The 25,152-nt window shown below is 34.5% G+C and overlaps 1 protein-coding gene across 1 annotated transcript in view; it reads right to left on the bottom strand.

Annotated features, from left to right (window-relative positions):
* KPNA1 (karyopherin subunit alpha 1) overlaps positions 1-25,152 on the bottom strand; it is a 56,247-nt gene that overhangs the window by 30,062 nt on the left and 1,033 nt on the right. The window contains exons 2-3 of the mRNA XM_006215752.4: positions 5,864-5,997; positions 1,010-1,117 (exon numbers count right to left, since the gene is read on the bottom strand). Coding sequence (XP_006215814.1) covers positions 1,010-1,117; positions 5,864-5,992 — 237 coding nt within the window. The 5' untranslated portion in view covers positions 5,993-5,997. The remainder of the gene's footprint in view (positions 1-1,009; positions 1,118-5,863; positions 5,998-25,152) is intronic.

Genomic DNA, 25,152 nt, shown 5'->3' with positions numbered 1-25,152 from the left:
GATTTCAGACTTACCAGCTCTAACAACTTCATGAGCCAATTCCTTCAAATCAATCAATGGATCAATCAATCTCTCTTCCTCCCCCTCAATGGTTCTGTTTCCTCTGTAGAACCCTGACTAATACCATCCACAAAATATTTCATAATCATTTAATATCCACTTAAAAAATAGACAGCTGAACTTCCTGAAGGGCCTAGAGGGATTAACCACAAAATGACAGTGTTGGCAACAGTATCTACAGATTCCAAAGCAATTTAAATTGTTCTAATTCCAAAAAATTGGTCCATAAAAACTGGAGATACGTGACATAAAAAAAGAGAAAGATCTATAAAATACCGTGTGCGATATGCTACCATTTGCCGCCTAAAAAGGAGGGGGGATTTTTCTTAAAAAAAGTAAGAATCTAATAACAGTGGTTGCCAGTGTGGAAAGAACCTGGGTGACTGAGGTAGAAGAGATTTTTCTTGTTTTGAAAACCATGTACATATATATATACTAAAACATTATACAACTGATCATAATAAGCTAGAAATCTAGAGAAGTGTGATCCATACAAATAAAGCATAATTTTTATCTGTTTATGTAACCTCAATGTTACAAAATGGGTTGCAACAGAAAATTCCAATAGTGGCAACACAGAGCAAATTTTTAAAGTCATGTGAGTATGTCCAATTTTGTAACTGAAATGAATAACAAATTGGGGCTTCCTTTAAAGCATCCCTTAGTATTCAACTCTTAAGGAATAATTTTATTTTATGATTATCTTTTTAAGTTTTAATAGCCAAATTATTCTTCCTAATTTAATTAATTCTGTTTAACTACATGTTATTCAAAATATAATAAACATTTAGTGAATCATGAGGTTAGGTATATGGCTTCCTTTTAAAAATGAAATGCCAAGTACTTTTTATAGCCATCTGATCATTTTTTTAAACCCCAAAAGAGACTGAAGCCTCGTATCTTCATCAGAAAAAGAGTTAAAAAGAATTTCTTTCATTATCCTACTTACTGGTGCCATCTCCATGTTATTAATCTGAGCCTCGTGGAAGCCTCCATCTGACATAACTTCTTCTTCTGTTTCTTCTTCTGCTGTAGCAACATTTCTTCGCTTGAATAACTGAAAAATAAAAGACTATTACTAAAGTAATTCTACCAAAATGGAGTTCAATATTCAAACACTAGACACCCCACTTTTTTTTTGAAGTACAGTTGATTTACAATGTTAGTGTACAGTAAAGTGATTCAGTTACACACGCATATATTCTTTTTCATATTTTTTTCATTATAACAAGCTACTGAATATAATTTCTTGTGCCATACAGTAGGGCTTTGCTGTTTATCTATTCTGTGTATAGTAGTTTATTTCTGCTAATCACACATTCCCAATTTATCCATCCCCTCACTTTCCCCCTTAGTAATGGTAAGTTTGTTTTTTCTGTGAGTCTCTTTGTTTTGCAAATAAGTTCATTTGTGTCATTTTTTTGGATTTCACATATAAGTGTTATCATGTATTTGTCTTTCTCTGTGTCTGACTTATTTCTCTTGGTATGATAATCTCTAGGTCCATCCATGTTGCTGCAAATGGCATTATTTCATTCTCTTTTATGGCTGATTAGTATTCCAGCAGTGTGTGTGTGTATGTATGTGTGTGTGTTCATCCAATCATTTGTCAATGGACATTTAGGTTGCATCCATGTCTTGGCTATTCTAAATAGTGCTGCTATGAATATGGGTGCATGTATCTTTTAAAATTATATTTTCGTGCAGATACATGCCATGGAGTGGGATTGCTGGATCATATGGTAACTCTATTTTTAGTTTTTTAAGGAATTTGTGAGGTCTTTCCTGATGCACTACTGGGATACACATGATTGCTCCAGTTTCTCAACCTAACTGATACACATCACTATGTAAGTTTAAAGTGTACAGAATGAGGATTTCATTTACATATGTTGTGAAATGATCACCACAACAGGTTCATCTAGCATCCATCTTCTCATACAGATACAATAAAAAGAAAGAAAAAAATCTCTCCTTATGGTGAGAACCCTTAGGATTTACTCTCAACATCTTTCCTGTATATCATACACCAGTGTTAGCTATAGTCATGTTGTACATTACATCCCCAACACTTATTTATCTTATAACTGGAAGTTTGTACCTTCTTACTACTACCTGCTTCCAATTCTCCCTCCCCTAATCATTTGCCTCTGGCAACCACAAGTCTGAGTACAAGTTCGGTTTTTTTAATTTTTTTGTTTTTAGATTCGACATGTAAGTGAAATCATAGAGTATTTGTCTGGCTTATTTCACTCCACATAATGCCTTCAATGTCCATCCATGTTGTCACAAAAAATAGTAATAATAACCCCTTGCTTACTTCACAAGATACTTCTTGTAACTAAAAACATCAAGCAAGCCTCTATTCTTCATCACTATGGTTTTTATGAAGCAGCACTGTTACCTACTCATACTGCGTTAGCTTATTTCAAAATATTTTAATAGTAAATGTAAAGTGCCTGTCTTTTTATTCATGAAAAATTACAAGACTGGCTCAACTGGAATGACATCAACTAGTAAAATTTTTTGCTAAATAAGTAAATTTTAGTTCAGTCTGCTGGTGTCAAATAAACAAAGGTCATTTATACAGTGCTGCCTAAAGAACACATATTAAGTGCTGGCTGCTAAAGGGAAAGCTCTAAAAGTGCAGTTATCTTTTGCGTTCTTGGCAGCATCAAGTCCTGTACTACCCTCAAATCTAGCTGAACAGCTGGCCTAATTAAGTCTGTGACTTTTCCCGATAGATGACAAAGCAACTGTGGAAACATAAACAGCACCTACATGAATCTGTATTTTACTGATGGTCACTATTTTACAAATTAGGCATGAAACAAGTACTGCTGTGATATTAAAAAGTCTGATTGGTGGGGATGGGAAGGGACTGGGATTTCAAAATGTAGAATAGATAAACAAGATTGCACTGTGTAGTACAGTGAAATATATACAGGATCTTGTGGTGGCTCACAGAGAAAGTGAATGTGACAATGAATGTATGTATGTTCACATATAACTGAAAAATTGTGCTCTACACTGGAATTTGACACAACATTGTTAGATGACTATAACTCAATTAAAAAAAGTAAAATAAATAAATAAATTAATTAAATTTAAAAAGAAAAAAAAGGAAGTCTGATTGGTTTTACCAGTTCTCCCTACATAAGATGGCACACATGAAATGATAAAATTAAGATTTTTAAATACAGCAATATTCCAGAAACTTAGCACAGAAACTTATTAAAGTCCTAGCACAATTTCAGATCTCATACAATGAAGGTGTTAGAATTTCAACTACAAACATTTCTAGTCAGATAAGAGGGGCAATACTTGCCACTTGATATATTAAGGCTGTAAAGCATTTTTCTTCAGGCAGGTGAATATGAAGACCTTATTTTGTTTATATAAATTTTCAATGAAGTCTAATAACACGAAATCCCTGTTATCAAAGAAACAGAGTAAAACAAACACTGTTAATGGCAGAGTGCCACTACTATATCTTCAAATGGCTTTATGCCAAGTATGATGCGTAGGCTAGTGGTTATATTCAGACCTGACTGAAGACGACAAAAACAGATGGCAAGATATACCGAGTTCTTGGATTGGAAGAATCAGTATTGTTAAAATGGTCATACTACCCAAGGCAATATAGAGATTCAATGCAATCCCTATCAAATTACCAATGATATTTTTCACAGCACTGGAACAAAAAATGTTAAAATTTGTATGGAAACACAAAAGGCCCCAAATAGCCAAAACAGTCTTGAAAAGGAAGAATGGAGCTGGGGGAATCACACTCTCTAAATTCAGACTACACTACAAAGCTACAGTAATCAAAGCAGTATGGTACTGGCACAAAAACAGACACATAAATAAATGGAACAGGAATAGAAAGTCCAGAAATAAACCCATGCACTTATGATTAATTAATCCATGACAAAGGAGGCAAGAATACACAATGGAGAAAAGATGGTCTCTTCAACAAGTGGTGCTGGGAAAACTGGAAAGCTACCTGTAAAAGACTGAAATTAGAACATTCTCTAACACCATATACAAAAATAAACTCAAAATGGATTAAAGACTTCAATGTAAGATCAGATACTATAAAACTCCTAGAGGAAAACATAGGTAGAACATGCTTTGACATAAATCACAGCAATATTTTTTTTTTCAAACCAGCTCCTACAGTAATGGAAATAGAAGCAAAAATAAACAGATGGGATCTAATTAAACCTAAGAGCTTTTCCACAGCTAAGGATACTATCAACAAAATGAAAAGATAACCTACAGAATGGGAGAAAATATTTGCAAATATTGTGAATGACAAGGGATTAATTTCCAAAATATACAAACAGCTCATACAACTTAATATCAAAAAAACAAGCAACCCAATCAAAAAATGCACATTAGACATAAATAGACATCTCTCTGAGGAAGACATCCAGATGGCCAACAAGCACATGAAAAGATGCTCAATATCACTAATTGTTAGAGAAACTACAATTTTTAGAGAAACAAATCAAAACTACAATGAGATGTCACCTCACACAATCAGAATGGCCATCAATAAAAAGTCCACAAACAATAAATGCTGGAGAGAGTGTGAAGAAAAAGGAACTCTCCTACACTGTTGGGAATATAAACTGGTGCAGCCACTATGGAGGACAGTATGGAGATTCCTCAAAAAACTAAAAATAAACTTATCACATGATCCAGCAATCCCACTCCTGGGCATATATCTGGAGAAAAATATAATTTGAAAAGATATATATATGCACCCCAATATTCACAGCAGCACTATTTACAATAGCAAAGACATGGAAACAACCCAAATGTCCATCAACAGATAACTGGATAAAGCAGACGTGGTACATATACGCAATGGAGTATTACTCAGCCATAAAAAGGAATGTCATTTGCAGCAACATGGATGGACCTGGACATCGTCATTCTAAGTAAAGTAAGTCAGAAAAAGAAAAATACCATATGACATCTCTTATATGTAGAATCTAAAAAAAGGACACAAATGAACTTACCTACAAAACAGAAACAGACTCACAAACACAGAAAACAAACTTATGTTTACCAGGGCGTAAAGGAGGTGAGAAGGGATACACTGGCAATTTGAAACTTGCACCTTTAGGGGAGTGACGGAAGTGTTAGCTATCTTGATTGTGGAGGTGGTTTCATGGGGTATATACACCTAACAAAATTCTTCAAATTGTACATCTGAAATATGTGTAGTTTACTGTACAGGAACCATACCATAATAAAGGTGTTAAGAAAAATAAAATAATATACAATAAAGAATGTAAAGATAGACAAACAGACATGAAGCAAGTATAGAAAATTGCTGACAATTACTGAACCCAAAGTATGGGCTTATGAGGTTCATTAACTACTCTGTATTTTTGTACATGTTTACAAATTTTCAAATTAAAATTTAGAATGAATAGCAATGTTCTGTTGGTCACTTGAGAATTCATTAACAAACATACACATAAAATCTTAAAGAAGTTGTAACTTTAGAAAAGTAAAATAGACTAAAAAAAAAAAAGCCAAAATGTTAAACAGTGGTTATACTGATAACATGGGAACCTGAGAGATTTCTTCATTCTTGCATTCTACTTTTCATCACGTCCACTCCCCTACCCTAAAAGATGCTGATTTTATAGTTGGGAGGGGGATATATGCATATACACACAATATGTATCACACACTGTTAAAACTAAAATAAAGGAAGGTGATGTCAGTATTAAAATGGAACACTAAGTTCTTTAAGAGAAATAAATGAGAGTAAAGGACTTACCTGCTCTTCTCTTTTCTGCTTACGTAACTGCAGCCCTTCTTCCTCCCTCCTTCTGCGCATCTCATCAGGATTCAGGGACTTATTTTTGTAACTTTTCAAGCGAAAGTTCTCTTTTCCTGGGGTAGTCATGATTTCTACAAAAATGAGAGGGAAGGACCTTAGCTTACCATAAAGAGCTCTGTTATTTTAATAGTTCAGACTTTTAAACATATACATGCCCAGAACCAATGGATAAGAATGTCAAATGGTTTACTTTAACAGCTTTATTAAAGTGTACAATTCAACGTCTTATAGTATATTCACAGCTATATGCAACCATCACAAGTCAATTTTTTTTTAACATTTTCATCACCTCAAAAAGCTACCACTCCTATTCTGGACATTTCATATGAATAGAAATCATGTGTGATCTTCTGTGCCTAGCTTCTTCCACTTAGCATATTTTACAAGTTCATCCGTGTTGCAGCATATTATTAGTACTTTACCCCTTTTTGGCCGAATAATATCCTACTGTATGGTTATACCCCATTATATCTATCCACTCATCAAATAATGGACAGCTGGATTCTTCCTACTTTTTGCTATTATGAATAGTGCCTCCATAAACATTTGTGGACAAGTTTTTATGTAGACACAGGTTTTCATTTCTCTTGGGTATGTAACCTGGGAGAGGAACTGCTGGTCAAATGGTAACTCTGTTTAATCATTTTAGGAACTGCCAAGCTTTTTCCAAAGTGACTGCATTATTTTACATTCCCACGAGCAGTGCACAAGGGTTGCCAATTTCTCCACATCCTGGCCAACACCTACTATCACTTTTTTTTTTTTGAAGTATAGCTTATTTACAATATTGTGTTAGTTCTAGGTGTACAGCAAAGTATCACAACTTTTTGATTCTGGCCATCCTAGTGGGCTAGATGTCTTTTAACTTACTTTTTTTTGCCAACTATATATCTTCCCCCCAAAATGTCTATTTAGATTCTCTGCCCATTTTTAAATTGGGTTGTCTTTTTACCATTAAGTTGTAACAGTTCCTTATTTATTCTAGATATAAGTTCCTATCATATATGACTTATTAATATTTTCTTCCATACTTCCAGTAAGATGTCTTTTCACTTTCCCGATGGTGTACTTTAAAGCACAAAAAGTCCTTAATTTTGATGTAACCCAAATTAATCTATTTTTCCTTTTGCTGCTCAATGATTTTAGTGCCATCTTAACTCTAAGTTTCCTCCTAAGAGGTTAAAGTTTTAACTAACTCTTACATTTAGGTTTATCATCCATTTTGAGTTAATTTTTGTATATGGTATGAGGTAAGGGTCCAACGTGATTGTTTGCATATGGCCACCAGTCGTTTCAACACTATTTGTTGAGAAGACTATTCTTTCTTCACTGAATAGTCTTTAACACTATTGTTTGAAAATCAGTCACAGATATATGGTTTTATTTCTCAACTTTCAATTCTATTCCATTGATCTGTGTATGTGTATCCTTTTGCCAATTCCACACAATCTTGATTACCATTTCTGTAGTAAGTTTTAAAATCAGGAATGTATGAGTACTATTTTATTCTTTTTTAAGACTGTTTTGGCTTACCTGGGTACACCACTATTCCATGTGAATTTTAGAGTCAATCTGTCAATGTCTACACAGAAGTCACCTAAAATTCTGATATGAACTGCACTGAATCTGGAGATTAATTTGGGGAGTACTGCCAATCTTAATATTAAACCTTTCAGTCTATGAAGACAAAATTTTTTTAACTTAGATCTTTAATTTCTTTCAACAACGTTTTATATTTTTCAGAGTGTTTTACACTTCTTTTGTTAAATTTACACGTAAGTATTTTAATCTTTTTGATGCTATTGTAAATGGAATTATTTTAATTTCACTTTTGGATTGTTCATGCCAAGTTTATATAAAGTCAATTTTTATGTATTGATTTTGTATCCTGCAACCTTGGCTGAACTGAACTTGTTTATTAATGCTAACACTTTATTAGTGGATTCTTAAGGATTTTCTACATACAAGATCATGTCATCTGCCAGAGACAGTTTTGCTCCTTTTCTTCCAATCTTTTGTTTGTTTGTTTGTTTTGGGGGAGAAGTAATTCAGTTTATTTAATCCATTTTTTTAGTGGAGGTACTTGAGATTGAATCCAAGATCTCATGCATGCCAGGCACACACTCTATCACTGAGCTATACCCTCCTCCCTTTTCTTCTGATCTTGGTGCCTTTTTTTTTCTTGCATAACTGCCATGGCTAGACCCTCCATACAATGTCAAATAGAAGTGGAAGAGAGCAGACAATCTTGTTTCATTCCTGATCTTACAGGAAAGCATCCAGTCTTTCATCATCAAGTATCATGTTACCTTTGGATTTTTTTCATAGATGTCCTTTAACATGCTGAAGTTCCTTTCTATTCCTAGTTTTTTTTGTGTCTTTGTCAGTGAAAGGTGTATTTTGTCAAATTTTTCTGCATCTTTTGCAAAGACTATGTAACTTTTTTCTTTATTTTACTGACATAGTACATAATTGGTTTATGAAATTTATACCAACCTTACATTTCTGGGATAAATGCCACTTGGTCATGGTGTATAAATCTTTTTATATGCTGCTAAGTTTAGTTTGTTAGCATTTTGAGAATTTTTGTGTTTATATTCACAAGAGGTATTGGTCTGTACTTTTCTTGTGATGTCTTTAGCATAAGGGTAACTAGCTTCATAAAATAAGTTGAAAAGTATCTTCCCCTCTTTCAATTTTTTGAAAGAGTTTGTGAACAAATAGTACTAATTCCTCTTTAAATGTCTGATAGAATTCAGCAGTGAAGCCATGTAGGCCTGGGCTTTTCTTTGTGGGTACTTTAATGATTAATTCAATCTCTTCACTTGTTATAGGTCTATTTAGATTGTTTCTTATGTCAGTTTCAGTAGGTTTTATCTTGCTAAAAATGTGTCCATTTTATCTAAGCTATGTATCTTACTGGTATACTGTTATTCATAGTATTCCTTTATAATTCTTTTAAGTTTTATAAGGTAACCAATAATGTTCCCTCTTTCATTTCTGATTCTAGTAATTTGAGTCTTCTGTTCTTTTTTTGTCAATCTAACCCAAGGTTTACCAATTTTGTTGATGTTTTCAAAGAGACAGTTTTTGGTTTCCTCAATTTTCTCTATCATTTTTTCACTCTCTAATTCATTAATCTCTACCCTAATCTTTATTACTTCCTTCCTTCTACTTCACTCTTCTTTTGACTTAATGTGGAAGGTTAGGTTATTGACTGGAGACACTTAATATAGGCATTTATTTCTAGAAGTTTCCCTCTAAGCACAGCTTTAGCTGTATTCCCTAAGTTTTATTAGGTAGTAACTTCATTTTCATGTTATCTCAAAGTATTTTCTGATTTCTCTTTTTTTTTCTTCCTTTGACCCACTGGTTACTTAGGAGTATGCTCCTTAATTTCTACATATTTGTGAGTTCCCCCAAAGAAGCAAATAGTTTCTTTCTGTTGTTGATTTCTGATTTTTTTTCATTGTGGTCAGAGAACATCATTTGTATTATTTCAAACCTTTTAAATATATTAAGGTTTGTTCTGTGGCCTAGCATTTTCCATCCTGGAAAATGTCCCACATGCACTTGAGAATATATATTATGCTGCTGCTGGGTGGTGGTGTGTTCTGTACATATCTGCTGGGTCTGGTTGGTTTATATTGTTTCCTTGCTGACCTTATGTCAAGTTGTTCTGTCCATTATTGAAAGTGCCGTATTGAAGTCTCCCAGTCATTACTGAACTATTTCTCCCTTCATCTCTGTCAGTTTCTGCTTCATATATTTTGGTGCTATTACTAGGTTCATACATAAGTTATAACTTTTATATATCTAGTGGATTGAACTTTTCATCACTATAAAGTGTCCCTCTTCCTCTCTCATAACATGTTTTGTTTTAAAGTCTATTTTTTTCTGTTAGTATAGCCACTCCAGCTTTCTTGTGGTTGTTGTTTATATGGTTTATCTTTTTACATCCTTATACCTTCAATGTATTTGTATCTTTAAAGTGTGTCTCCTGCAGAGAGCATATGGTTAGATCCAGCCTGACAATTTCTGCCTTTTTAATTAGATTATTTAATCAATTCATATTAGTATCATTATTGATATAGCTGGAAGGATGACTGCTTTTTCATTTTTCATTTTCTGCCTCATGTCTTTTGTTCCTTTATTACTTTTGCTTTCTTCTGCACTAAGTGAATTATTTTCTAATGAAGCATTTAAATTTTTTTAGTGACTTTTTCACTGTATTTTTTGTTTTCCCCTCAGCAGTTGCTCAAGAACTTAACATATACACTTTAACTTACAAGAATCAGCATGATTTATACTAGGTTAATTCCAGTGAGATACAGAAATGTTATGCTATATAATTCTACTCCCTTTCCTCTATAATACTTTTGTTATACATATTACATTAATGGTATAAATCTAACAATATAGTTATAATTATTTCTTTATCATCTACAGTCACTTCCTTAGCTTAACATAGTTTTGCTTCCACTCACCACCTTTGAGCTGTTACTGGCAGACACATTACAAATATATTACATTTCTATAGGCCCAAGAATATAATATATACATTATTTTACACAACTGCTTTTTAAATGTTTTGTGAAAAAAATGTGGTTATATACTCTCTTAAAATTGCACAATTACTTTTACTGGTGCTCTTTGTTCATATAGATTCAAATTACCATCTGGGGTCACTTGCTTTCAGCCTAAAAAATTTCCCTTAGCAATCTTGAAAGGCAAGTCTGCTAGTAACAAAGTCTCTCAGTTTTTATAATCTAGGAAACTCTTCATTTACTTTCATTTTTAAAAGATAGCTTGGCTGGATATACAAAAATTTGGTTGACAGTATTTGTCTCTGAGTACTTCAAATATATTACTCCACAACCTTCTGGATTCCATTGTTTCTGATGAAAAGTCAGCCATTATTATTATTATTTTTTAATCAGGGTCCCATTACAAGTAAATAACCAGCTGTTTTTCTCTTGCTGCTCTGAAGGATTTCTTCTTGCCTCTGATTTTTAACATTTTTACTCTGATATGTCCATTTGTAGGTTTTCTTACATTAATCCTACTTGAAGTTCTTTGGGTTCTTTGGATGGATATGTAGGTCAGTGTTTTTCAATAGATTTGAGAAGTTTTCAGCCATTATTTTCTTGAATACTTTTTTCTCCTTTTTTTCTCCCCTCTTCTGGTACTCTCATTATGTGTACTATGGTGCACTTTATGGTGCCCCACATTTCTCTGAGGCTCTTCTCAATTTTATTCATTTTTTTCTCTCTCTTCCTTAAATTTCTACCGATCTATTGACAAGTTCACTAGTTCTTTCCTCGACCACTTCAAATCTACCTTTGAGCCCCTCTAATTTTTCATCAGTTATGTTACCTTTCAACTCCACAATTTCCATTTGGTTCCTCTTTAGAATCTGTCTCTTGATTGACAGTATCTATTTGATATGAGTTGTCATCATATATTCCCTTCTTTAATCAAGGTTTCCTTTGATTCTTTGAACATATTTATACTGGTTACTTCAAAGTTTATTTCTGTTAAATCCAACATCTGGTCTCCCTCACAGGCAGTTTCTATTGTCTCCTTTTTTTCCAGTGTAGTAGCCACACTCTTCTAGTTTTTGTTTGCACATATTTCACCTTTTCATTGGGAACTCAACATCTTATAGAATACTGAGGCAACTCTGGGTATTGCCCGGTCCCCTAGAGGTTTTCTATTTTTGGTTGTTTATTTGCACAGTAATTTGCTAGATTGTTTTAAAGAAGTCTGTTTTTCCACCCCACACCCTCCCCCTCTCGTGTTGGTCCTCAGTGGTGGCAGAGCCTGGATATGCCCACAGTCATCTTGCCGTAGCTGTAATTTGGCAGGACTCTGTCTCTCTCCCTGACCACACCGAGCTATTCACTTCCACTGTCAGTTAGATTGCTGTACTGTTTTAAACAATGGCCTCAGTAATAAATTGCTCTACAGAGGAATCCAACCAAATTCAGGCTCCTGTGAAGGAGTAGTTTCAGGTTAGTGTCTGACATTCACTCTGTCCCTAGGAATGCTCCTTTCAGCTGTCTCTTATCCCAGTTCTTACCTGGTTTGAACCTCTCCAGCTCTAATGTAAGCGAAGTCTTTCCTTGAGGAAGAGATTAGGGGCCATATGCTTTATGACCTGTTTCTCTCCTCTACCCACAAGCAAATCTCTGAACCAGGGCTCTAAAGATGGGGGTGTGGACAACAGCCACTCTTTTGAGTGACACCCATAGGAACTGAGTATTTGATAGGGGGTAGATACAAGCCTGAAGTCTTCTCAGCTTGTCTCTCCTGATGTGGAACCACCATTTTTAAGACAGGGAAAAGATGATCTGTCCCCTAGTATGCTCAGCAGCTCTGTTCCCAACAGTTTCTGTTCTGCAAGTGGAGACCAGACAAACAGTAGTCCAGTCCCCTTCCTTTCCAACAAATTTACCTAGAACTTAGCCTAAGCAGCAGGCAGCTGGGGGCAGGATGAGAAATCCCAATGTCCTGCTCCTCCCAAGAAGAAAACCTTCCCTCCAGCTGGAAGCTCTGCATTTATTGTATGCCTTAGGATCATTTCCAAAGGTCTAAATAGTTGTTTTTTAATAGTTTTCCCCAGTTGTACAAAGGAATGGGTCTGCAGAGCTCCTTATGCTATCAGGATGGAAGTCACAGGAACAGTTATTTTTAGAAAGATGATTTTGATGCAAGCCTGGTTTGAGAATCACTGATCTATAAAGTGCTGTGTCACATCATCTATTTTAGCTGGATCTCTTAAAAAACCTATAGGGCAAAATTATTATTCTCACCCTTTACAGGTAAGGATTCGGGAGGCTCAAGGATAATCAAGGTTAAATGAGGTCACAGGGTGGGCCCCTAATCCAAAAGGACTGGTGTCCTTATCAGAGGAAGAGACACCAGAGATATCTCCCCTCCCCCTCCCTCTCTATATATATCTCTACACCCTCAACCCCTGCATGTACTCAGAGAAAAAGTCATGTGAGGAAACAGAGAGAAAGTGGTCATCTGCAAGTCAGGAAGAGAGACCTTATCAGAAGCCAACCCTGTTGGTGTGAGGGAAAAGCCGGGCTGGTCTAACAAGATAACTCACAAGTCTAGGAATGTGAAGGAGAGGCTGGGCTGGGCTAACAAGATAACTCACAAATCTAAGTACTGGAATATTGATCTGAGTTCTGCTAGACTAACTTGTAAATCTAGGTTAATCAGTGTTGTTTTGCTGTTCATGTTTTTTTGCTAACCAGCTGGGTTTTCAAAGATACATATCTGGCTTTGGAATGTTGGTTTGCTGCCTCCCCACCTCCACTTTTGTGATGATAATGCTGCTAAAGCTGTTCCATGCCTATTGGTCTAATACCCCAAGCTTGTACTTTACCCTATAAAACCTCATGTGCACGTCTTGGAGGTGCTCAGAGCTTCGGAGCAGAAGCCCCTCTGAGCCCGCCGGCGTAATACATCTGAGTACTCCAACCCTCCGAGTGGTGCTTGTTTCTTGACTGGACTGTCATTTCCGTAACATTGGAACTTTGACCTTAGACTTCTAGCCTCCAGAACTGTGAGAAAATGAATTTCTGTTGTTTTAACCATCCAATCTGTGATGCTTTTTAACGATAGCACAAGCAGACTAATAATATATCCAGCAGTATTTTGTCAGACTGGGCTTTTATTAGATTAAAAGACTGGTGCAATGCAGATGAGAATTTGCAAATAATTCTGAAGGAATCATAATTAATGGTGCTGACAAATGACATAGAGAAGAATGGGATTCCTGAAACAAGCAGCATTTTGGTTCTGAAAGATCACAATATAGCATAATAGCAATGATATCCAAATTCAAGTTTTAGGTTAAAAGAAGGAAAAAGCCTAAAGTAACAGAGCAAGACCTGGATAAAATTTAACAAGACTTTAACAAAACTAATAAGACTTAAGTAACTGGAAGCCTAGATTCAACAAGGAGCTAGAAGGGCAAGCAGTTATGGAAAGACAATGTTGGGAACACAGTACACATATACATAGAGAGAGTAAATGATAAAGCAAATGGAGTAAAAAGTAAAATGAACAATTGTGGAATGTGGGCATTAGGTAAACAGGAGGGCTTTATATACTTTTAGAAACTTCTGTAAGCTTGAATTTATTTCAAAAATCTTAAAAATACAAAAAATCTAAAGGAAAGAAATGTTCACAAAAAGATTAATTATTCACTTGCTTTTTATTAAAGTGATATAAGAAGTAAGTCCAGAGAAGAGGTTTGGCCTTAAAACCCTGTTTTCAAATTTACTTCTTAGCATAATTATATAGGGAAGGTACTAAACTTCTGTGAATCTTGGTTTCCTTATTGCACTGTGGAGATAATACCTTATAAGGCAATGAAAAGTAACGTATGAAAGCATACCTCCACTGACCCATATATAGCTCACACCTGATATTTGTGTAATGAAGAAATGGCTTTAAATAGCTCCAGAGGTTCAAAAAAAAAAATCTCTTCTGACTAAAATGATCAGAGAAGGCTTCATTGAGAAGATGGTGTTTCAGCTAGCTTACGAAGAATAGACAGGATTTCATCAGTTGAGGCCGAAAGAGAAAGACCCACAAAACAGGGCAGAGTACAAAATAGAGGCACAGATATTAAAAAGAACAACTGATAAGGAACAGCAGTAAGCCATGTGTGACCAGAGCAACTGTTCTTTAAAAGGAGTATGTATACATAAGGAAATGCCAGGGCCTCTTGTCCTGTCTTACTTTTTTAGTTACATTTTGATATCCAGAAACTCACAAATGACTCCAACACTCCAAAAATTTCCACCATTCATACACTGCACTTGTGCTTTTGAATTTCAAAACATTTCACACACACACAAAATCCAAACAGTATGGGTAGGTATAAACGGAAAAAAATGAAACCGTACCTCCCCTTGTTTCTAAAGGTAACCACCATCAAGTTCTCTGTATATTCTTTCAAGGATTGGTTATACATACACATATCCTTTTGATTTTTATTGTACACACACAGTTCTGCAGTTTGTTCAATTCTGGACAACTTTCCATACCAACACCTATAGAGTTTTATCATTTTTAACAATATAGTAGTAAATTTTTGTACCATAACCAGATCCTATGCATCAATGACAATTATGCTTGACTCCAATTGTCTACCACAAACAAGGGTGTAACTAAATTATCCTTCCCATGTTTGCATATGTTTCACAAATAAACCTATGAAAGAATTTTAAACAGTGAAACCTCAAGGTCAAAAGTATGTTAATTTAAAATTTTAATATTGTCAAAGTTCCCTCTAAATTATTGCCCTCATGTACTAGTGAATACGAATGTTCCAGTTCCCCATCACCACCGCTGCTAACCCAGGACCAATTTAAATTTTCCCGTATTTGACAATATGATACGTGAAAAAAAAAATGATTCTGATGAACGCTATTTTCATACTACTACTAGTTATGTGCTTTGTTCATATTCACTCTTGAGTTTTTCAGACGTGATGTGACGGCATGATCACTTTGATGCCTCACGGAATGTCTGCTGTGTATTCCTGTGTTTCAAAATTTTATTTTTACCTCTAATATGGTAAATGTTAAAAGATACACAATAATAACATAAACAAAAGTTTTCTTTCTTCAGGGTCTCTGTTAAGAGTGTAAAGTTCTGTGACCAAAAAATTTGAGAACCCTTGGTCCAGATAATCTTTTCTGTCTCGTTAAGAGAAATAGAAAGTCCTTTGATATTCAGATAGCATTCAATTTATAGATTAAGGAAACATTTTTACAATACTGGGTCTTCTTGTTCAGAAATTAAATATGTATTTACACTTATCTTTTTTGCTACAATGACATATGTGAAGTTTCCTTTCATTACATTCTAACTGGCTACTGTCTGAATACAGGGAAATTACTTATTACTACATACTAGTTTTTTAAAGCCAGCCACTGAATTCTGTTTCTGATACTTTCAGTTGACACTCTTGATAATGAAGTTTTTTTAAAGGGTCAATTTTATTGAGGTATAATTTACATACAGTAAAATATGCCATTTAAGTAAATACCACCACAATTAAGACAGAGAATCTTTTCCTCACTACAGAAAATTCTGACAGGCCCCTTTCTAATAAATCCATTTTTCCCAACCCCAGGCGATCTGCTCTTCAATTTTGCATTTTCCAGAATGCCAAATAAATGGAGCCACACAACATGTAGCCTTTCAAGTACAGCTTTTTTCACTCACTAATAACTAGTCTGGGATTCCTCCATACTGTTGCATCTACCAGTAAATGACTCTTTTTGTTGCTGAATTGTATTCTATTATATTCCACAATTTGTTCATCTATTCATCAGTTGATAGTCATCTGGATTGTTTGCAGTTTTGAGTGATTATGAATAAGCCACTATAAACATTCACATACGGTTTTTACGTGGATAAATGTTTTCATTTTTCTTGGGTAAAACCTAAGAGTAAGACTGCTGGGTCATATGATAAGTGTATGTTTAACTTTACAAAAAATTGTCAAACTGTTTTCCAAAGTGGCTGTAACATCCTGCATTCCTACAAGCAGTGTATGAGAGCTCCAGTTGTGTCACAGTATTCTTTTAATATACTTAAAAAAAAAAATCACATCTATGGTCCACACATCTATACCTATTTTACTAAAGTGCTAAAATCTGAAATGTGTGTTGAAGTATACCAAATGTCTTTTTGGCTGTTATTAAAATGATCATTGTGTATCTCCTCTGACATATTAAATACAGTGAGATATTAATATATTTCTTAATAATGAATGATTTTTGACTCAGAATAAACACACTTGGTCACAGTGTATCATTCTTTTTAATTCTATCTGTTAGTATTTTCTTAAAAATGTCTAAATCAGTGGTATAGCTCAGTGGTAGTGTGTGCTTAGCATGTACAAGGTCCTGGGTCCAATCCCCAGTCCCTATATTAAATAAATAAATAAAAATAAATAAACCTAACTCCCCTCCTAAAATATTTCTAAATCAGTATTTATAAATGAGACTGATTACTTAATACCCTCTTCCCCTCCTCTTTTGAGGGGGGTATTATATTTGTTACATTGAGAGCTTTTTGAAAACACATGGGTATGACTCCAACTTTATGACATTCTCAAAGAGGCAAAACTGGAGAGTTAAAAGATCAGCAGTTGCCAGGGGTCTAAGGAATGGGAGGGATGAACAGCAGAGCACAGAGGATTTTGGAGACAGTGAAACTATTCTGAATGATACTATAATGGTTGACACATGTCTCTAAACATATGTCAAGACCCACAGAATGTACAACACCAAGAATGAACCCCAATGTTAACTATGGACTTTAGTTGATAATAACGTGCTCATGTTGGTTCACTGATCGTATCAAATATGCCACACTGATGAGGGATGTTGAGGGTAGGGGAGTATATATGTGTGGGTGGGCAGGGCTATGTGTGAACACTGTATTTTCTGCTTAATTCTGTTATGAACCTGAAACTGCTCTAAAAGAATAAAGTCTATTAAAAAAATTGAACTTTTTTGTTCCACAAGCTCCCTTGGCCTTGATTCATTCAATACTCTGTTCTCCACCAATGTATGCACAAAACACACTGAGTATAGATCTTTCTCTATTTCTATTATATTCAAAATGGTTTATGTTGAGTGTGTGAAGTCAATCCAAACAGTCAGTAAACCTCAAACACATGCCAACTATTCTGAATGTTTAACATCCACAGTATTTGTGGAACACCATAAAATGCTAACATACTTAATTCCACCATATAAATTAAGCATAATTTTATTAGAAAACATGATGTACATTTAATATTAAAAAGCCAAAACCACAAGAAAGTATGACTACAAAAGAAGCAAGTTATGGATTTATCAACTTAAACATAAAGCATAAAAAAATTTCAGTTCATATGTGAATATTTTCTTGAAAGCTTTATTTTCTGATCAAAAAATAGGGAGGTGCAAGCTCACACTCTATAGGTGCGCTCTATAGCTCACGCTCATTCATTTGTTACCAACTTCTAAGTCAGACAGTAGTAGCAGATCCCTTTAAAAGATTTTAATAAAAATTAGGGATGAAAAATAAAACTTAAAACATCTGACACATTTTTTCCCTGTAAAATAATTAGTTATCTTTATTTTAGTGACAACATGCTAGTGTTCAATGGGGGCACAGTTTGAAAAACCCTGCAACAAGCCTCTTCTGTGAGAAGTCAATGCTGCAGACATGATTCATAGGCACTCATCTCTGATAAATTTGATAGCTCTAACCTCAACAATCTAATAGAAATACTTAATTTTCTTTCATGTCCCAGCTTCAGACCTTCTTCCGCTAAAAATTTACTATAAACTTTGACCCTGAATTCTGATCTCACCTTCTAGTATCTATGGGTTACCAACTTGCAAGGTTTTCCAAAGACACTCTCAATATCCAAACATTTAAAGGAAAATATTTACCAAGGATTTGGGGAATTTACACCCTAGGATTCAGTAATTCCACTTTTGGAATGTACCCAAAGGAAATAAAATCAGCAGCATATGTAAGAATGTTCACAGCAACATGACTGTTACAGCGAAAAATCGTAAACCTAAAAACTATAAAGCAAGGGTTTGTCTCTGGGACATAATCATAATATACCGAGAAATAAGAAAAACAGAACACTAACGCATGAAAAATCCGGGTGGTGGGAACAAAACTCCAATTTATGTTATTTTCTATACTTTTAAAAATATTTCATAACTTGAATTAGAATACAAAAATATTAAATGGGTATTAATATGATTTGTCTTTATCCCCCAAATTTTCTTCAGTAAGCAATATACTAATTACACAATAAGAAAAACTTCCAAAAAGTAAAGCAGAAAGCATGTATTTACTACCATGAGGCTTCCCAGCCTAACTGAAACACTGTATTTCTTTATTCTTGGCTGGAATTTCATCAACTCAACATGCTATTCTTTCATCAAAGTTCTGATTGAATAGTCTAAGTTCTTAATCAAAGAGAAAAACTACCTCTCTCCTTATAATTGGATTTAAGATAAATCTTTCTCCAAAAATAGCATAAAGGTTTCCTTCATGATAAAAAAAAAAGAGCAAATCTGCCTTTATCTGATTCATATCCATTACTGAATTTAATAAGTTCTATATTATTACACATACATTTATATGAGTTTTCATATTTTAAATTAAGAATTAGACAGGATGTATGAGTTTTCTTCCCAAAACATTAACATCTCAGTACTCAGCAATTTTTTTTGTTTAATGGAGGTACTGGGGATTGAACCCAGGACCTCATGCATGCTAAGCATGTGCTCTATCACTGAGCTATACCCACCCCGCCTCAAAACTCAGAAATTTAATTTTAACCTTCTATACTAAGCAAAATACTGAGCACATAGCACTCAAATGGCATGGAAAGAATGGACATGCCACAAAATATAGAGTTTATGTGAAGAAATAAAATGATGGATTTGGTAGATTAATCTACACAAAATTATACCTTTTTTTTTAAAGGGATGAATTACAAATATGGAACAGGAAAGGAGAGAATCAAAGGTTATAGATGAGATGTCAAAAACTTTTTAGAAGCTGTGAAAACAGATTGTCAAATGGTATTTTACTAGCAAAGTGGAAAACTCTGAAGCCTAAGCACCTGCAAAGAAGCTGATTCATACTCCCCACAAGCAGGAGGCTTCAAAGGCAGGAGGCCCCTACAGGCATTTCTGAAGGGAGAGTAAGGAATGGGACTAAAAATTGGAAGGCTAGTTCTTTTTTTTTTTTAACTTTTTTTTATTGAGTTATAGTCAAATTCCAGTGTAGAGCACAATTTTTCAGTTATACATGAACATATAAATACTCATTGTCACATTTTTTTGGAAGGCTAGTTCTAAGTCTACAAAATAGCCATCACACCCAGACTTCCTCCTCCCTTGTGCTCAGCCAGGCAACCATCCCTCCCCAAAGCCCTACGGATGTTGAGAGGATTACTGTGAAAAAACTAGAGACTCATGGGACACTAGTCAGGTATACACAGGATTACACAAGCACAATTAACAGTGAGAATGACAACTCCTTTTCTAAGTTCTCAGAACATAGCATTTAGGTAAGAGATTGGAGGCTCTCTCTCTCAAGGAAACCAACCAGGCCAAGATAAGAGAACTGTGAGTCCTCTCCCCCTATTAAAAGGCCACCAGCAACTCTGCCCACCCTTTAGACTGGTAGTCAAGTAGGCTCAAACACATCCCAAAACTGCCCACCCTTTAACAAGCCATACCTATGGAGTTTCCAATTCAGTTTTTAACACTTCACTCTTAAATATGAATGGACAACCTTAAGTTTACCAGACATCTGAGGAAAGCCTCTATAGAGAAAAGACTGTAATGAAATAAAGGAACTTAAAAGAAGTAGAGCAATGAAAGGTACCAAAAAACCTACCAAAAAAACCCAACTAGTATTACTATCCTTAAAAGGATTATAGTGTTTATAAAACAATGCAAAGATACCATAAGAATGAGCTCTAGGAAATTAAAAATATGGATAGGAGCTTAAAATTCAACAGAAGGGTTGGAAGATTAACACTGAAGAAATCTCTCAGAAAACAGAACAAAGAGACTAAGTGATGGAAAATAGGAAGGAAAACAAAATTAAAAGAACAAACTAAGAACTCTAATACCTAGTAATCCAAATTCCAAGAGAGAAAAAGTTGATGAGGAAGATTATTAAAGAAACAGTGCACCAAATTTAGAATATTCATTCAGTGAAAGACACCATGGACAAAACTAGCACAAAGATGACAGGCTTAGAGAAGATATTTTCATCCTAAAACAGACCTTCACAAGGAACTCCTGCAAACCAAAAAGACAGGAAACCCAAAGGAAAGATAGATAAAAGGACAAAACAGACAATTATCAAAAGGGAAAACCTGAAGGGATACAAGAGATGCTCAAACTCATTAGTTATCAGAGAATGTACATTAAAACAATACTACTTTATACTTATTAGACTAATAAAAATTAGAAAGTTAGATAAAACCAAATACTGGCAAAGATGTGGGCAAACAAGAACCCTCCTCCATTGCTAGTAAGAGCATAAACTAGTTCTTGAATTCATTGACTCAAGAATCCCACTCCTGGATATATCTCAGACAACTTCTTACAGAGGTCCATAAGGATGCACAAGGAAGAGTATATTTACCACAGTTTATTTGTAATGCCAGAAAGTCAACTCAGGTGTCAGTGATTAGGGAATGAAAAGTAAAATGTAGTAGATGTATACTGGTATTCCACATTATACACAATTATATGTACACACAACAAAACAGAAAGGTCTCCAAAATAATGCTGAGTGAAAAAGAGTAAGAAACAGAACAAAGTCTATAACAATATATAAACTAAATACACACACCCCACCCACTACATATTTCACAATGATTCACATATAATCAAGGAATGTTATCAACCACAATGCAATGACTGCCTGCTAGAAAGGGTACTGGAAGTAGGGCTCAGAAATGAAAAATTTAAAGGAACTTGTATAGTCTGATGATAGTGTCAAGAACTGGAAAGCTAATTAACTCTACAACTCTTTTACCTAAAATATCCCCCAAAATAATATTAATGATAAAATAAATTTCCCAAAACTAAAGGACATGAATTCCCAGCTTGTAAGGGTCCATGGAGTGCCTTTAAATGAAAAAAGAACCACATCTAGGCACATTAGGGGTTAAAAATAATATCCTAAAAGCTTCTAAAGATTGGAGGAAAGATGGGGAAGGTCACACACAAATCAAGAATGAGAATAGCTTTGGACATCAACAGCAACGTTAGAATGCAGAAAACAACAGAGCTATGACTTCCAAACTTTTTAAGCCTAGAAATTTATACTCAAATTATTGATGAAATGTTAAGGTAGAATAGATTTTTTCAATCATGCAAGATCTCAGAAGGTTTTTCCTTCCCAGGTACCCTTCCTCTGGAAGTTAAGAAAATATGGAAAATAGGAAATCCAGTAGGGAGAAGGGCATTGAGAGTTTTAAGGGTGACATAAAAAGAAGTTCCAGGATAACAGCTGTGAAGTAGGCCTAAAAAGTAACCAGTCCAGATTGCATTAAAAGGACAGAGGTTCCAGGATAGCTGTCTCATGGATACAGAAGGGGGAAAAAAGGTATTACTCCTGGAAAAACCAAACTGGTTAAGAGAAGAAATGATACAATACATTGCATGGTTCAGCTATAAATATTTGTTATAACTGAACAATAACTTAATAAACACCTGTGATAAAGGAAGACTTTGTAAGGATGTTTTAAGTTCTCCTGCAAGGTTTAACGTGTTATCATGTAAATATTCCAAGGCAGGCTGCCTTGTGGTTTCAGCCAGCCATGCTGTTAAGACTGATTTACTGCTTAAAAGCACTTTACTTTATCCAATTTTTACTGAACTTTTTATGTAAAAAATAAAAGAAAGAAAAAAAGAAACACCTGTGATAATTATATTGAAAGGATGGGAGAGGTAACGTACATATGTGTGGACAAAAGTCAATAGATAATGTCCAAAACTGGTATATCAAGAAATAGCAACAGAAGCAAATGATTCATAAATATGAAAGAGGAAATAGCTAAAAGAAAATGGTAGCCTCCAAAGTGCAGAGGCTGGGACAGAAGACAGTTGTTTTTTACATATTATTCTAATTTAAAATTTGTATTTTTTTAATGGCAATAAAGCAAGGAACTCATACAGCCTTTCAGCTTTCAGTAAATTAGGTCTTCACAATATCATTTCATGATGTTAAACAAACTACATTTTTAGTTTGTTCTGCTGGAGAGACTGAACTGCAAACCAAGACAAAATCAAGCTCTAATGTTTGATGTTAACATAGTACAAATAGCCTTGTGTTTGAATCCTAACTCTACCACTTACTCTGTGAAGTAGGACAAGTTACCTAACTACCCTCTACATGTACCTCACCTTCTCAAAGTGCTTTTACAATAATTAAGTGAAAGTACCTGATGTAGTGCTTGATCCATCAATAAATGTTAGTACCTTCTGCTTGTCTTCTTTTTCCTAGCTACAAACTCCCATTCTGTTCCCAAGCAGCCTTGTTGGTCAGAGAGTACAGAGACTCATGGACAACTCAGCACATATCCCTCCTCATGCTGGAAAATCAATCATGATGAGTAAGCAGACTTATCTTTGTATATGAAGGGCAGCATTATTCTTGCTATGTGAAGTAGATTATCCCTATTATCCACATTCTGGATTATTGCCTGCTTTCAGGAACTGTCCCAATTAGTCTACTACACTAGATCAGAACCATTTTATCACTTACATCTGTCTTGTAGGGTTAAATCATCTTTAAAAATAAACAAAAAAACTGTATGTTCCATCAGTCTTCATTCTTGCCCTTTCACTGCAAGGCCTCAAAATTTTTTTACCAGGGTCCTATCTGGCCCCTTGCTGGCCTGGGGCCACCTCCTGCTTACTACAGCAAGAATAGAGTGAAATCAGCCTTAATCGGCTAATTTAATTGTTAACCATTTCCAATGTTTTCTTCCATTATTATGGCTAAATTCAGAATACCTTGCAAAGTACATAAATCTTAAAGAGAGTAATGGGGAATTACCTTTATCACTGTCAGTCATCTTTACTTACATGGCCAAAAGTCTTAATTGATTTTATACAAAGTATTCATACATACATCTAGAAACAATCTGACAGACTTAAAAATACAAAATCATAAATCATCAAGGCTTTATCATTTAATTCAACAAATACTATCCTAAAATACTGGAAATAAAAATAATATACAATCCCTATTCTGAAATGAGGGAAATGGTAAAAGAATCAAGAGAAGAAAAGAACAACAACAACAAATAGTCCAGGAAACAACTGAGAGCAATTCCAGACATTTTGACATAACGTATAACATAGTTGAGGCTAATAAAAATTATGAAAATTACCAACACTGAACACAGCTCTGAACCTCCTCACAGCCAAAGCATAAAGAGAAATAGGATGGCTTATAAAATACAAACGATCTAATAAAAGCAGTCATTTGTTTAAAACCCAAAGAAAGAAAAGACAAAAATGTATCACAGGGGTCTTAAAAACAATTTTTCTCTAAGGTTTCTATTTTATAAGGATCAATAAATAAATAATGTTCCAATACTAGATAAAAGTCAAAGTGCAAAATATTAATTCATAGTCCTGTGAAGAAACTTCTACAAGGACCTAAAGTAACATAATGTAAATATTCTGACTTCAGATGAGGCATTAATTTCTATCACTTAGTTTATTCTAGGTTTTTATAAATATATGTTTTGTTTCCCTACTAGACTGTACACTCCTGGAGGTTTCTGTTGTCTGAGTCCATCTGAACTTCCTTTGCTATTTACTATAGTTTTTGCTCACTTGTAATGACTGATAAAATGTCATGCAGTCAATATTTATAGTCATTATTTGTCAGTCTTCCCCTCTACACTATAAATTCCATGAGGACAGGAAGAGTGTCTTGATCACATTTACATCCCCAGTCTCACATACTCCATGAACAATCCAAGAATTCGCTGAATTAATGGACCAAATCAAGAAAACACAACAAAGAAATATGAAAGGAAAGAAGAAATAATTTCTAAAATGGCAGTGATTTTGGTTCCAAGGCTGGTTCCAACAAGAGCTGGATGACCTTAAGTAAGTTACTTAACTTCTCTAACCTTCAAAGCTTTAATCTGTAGAAAGGAAAAAATAACATCTTCAGAGTTAAATATTAAATGCTTTAATACACTGAAAGCATTTAGCAAAATACCTGGAAAGGAGCTCAATAAATGTTACTTCTTTTAGGTTCTCTCATGTCCTCCACCTTAAATCAGGTATTACACATTAAAGTGCCTTCCAAGAATAGATTATTTCAGCAAAAGTACAATAGAATTTATTCTCACTTTCCTTTGAAAAGTTAAAATTTCATCTCTTCAATCTTTACAATGGAAAGAGAAGCGATTGTGAATTACTTTCAAAATATTTCAAATGCAATAACAAGAAGAAAAAAAAAGTCAGGAATGAGTTTTGAAGCAACAAGAGGGGGAGGAATCACCTACAAGCCTCCTGTAAACAAACAGGGGTTCTGAAGGAAGTGTTTATTAAAGGAAAAAAGGACTGAAAAAGTTAGAAATATTATTTAATAGTATGTTTTAGAAAAAAATACTT

The sequence above is a fragment of the Vicugna pacos genome, chromosome 1 (genome assembly GCF_048564905.1).
Source record: "Vicugna pacos chromosome 1, VicPac4, whole genome shotgun sequence".
Taxonomy (NCBI): Eukaryota; Metazoa; Chordata; class Mammalia; order Artiodactyla; family Camelidae; genus Vicugna; species Vicugna pacos.
The sequence above is the reverse complement of the archived record's forward strand: the minus strand, read 5'-3'. Positions and strand labels throughout refer to the sequence as shown.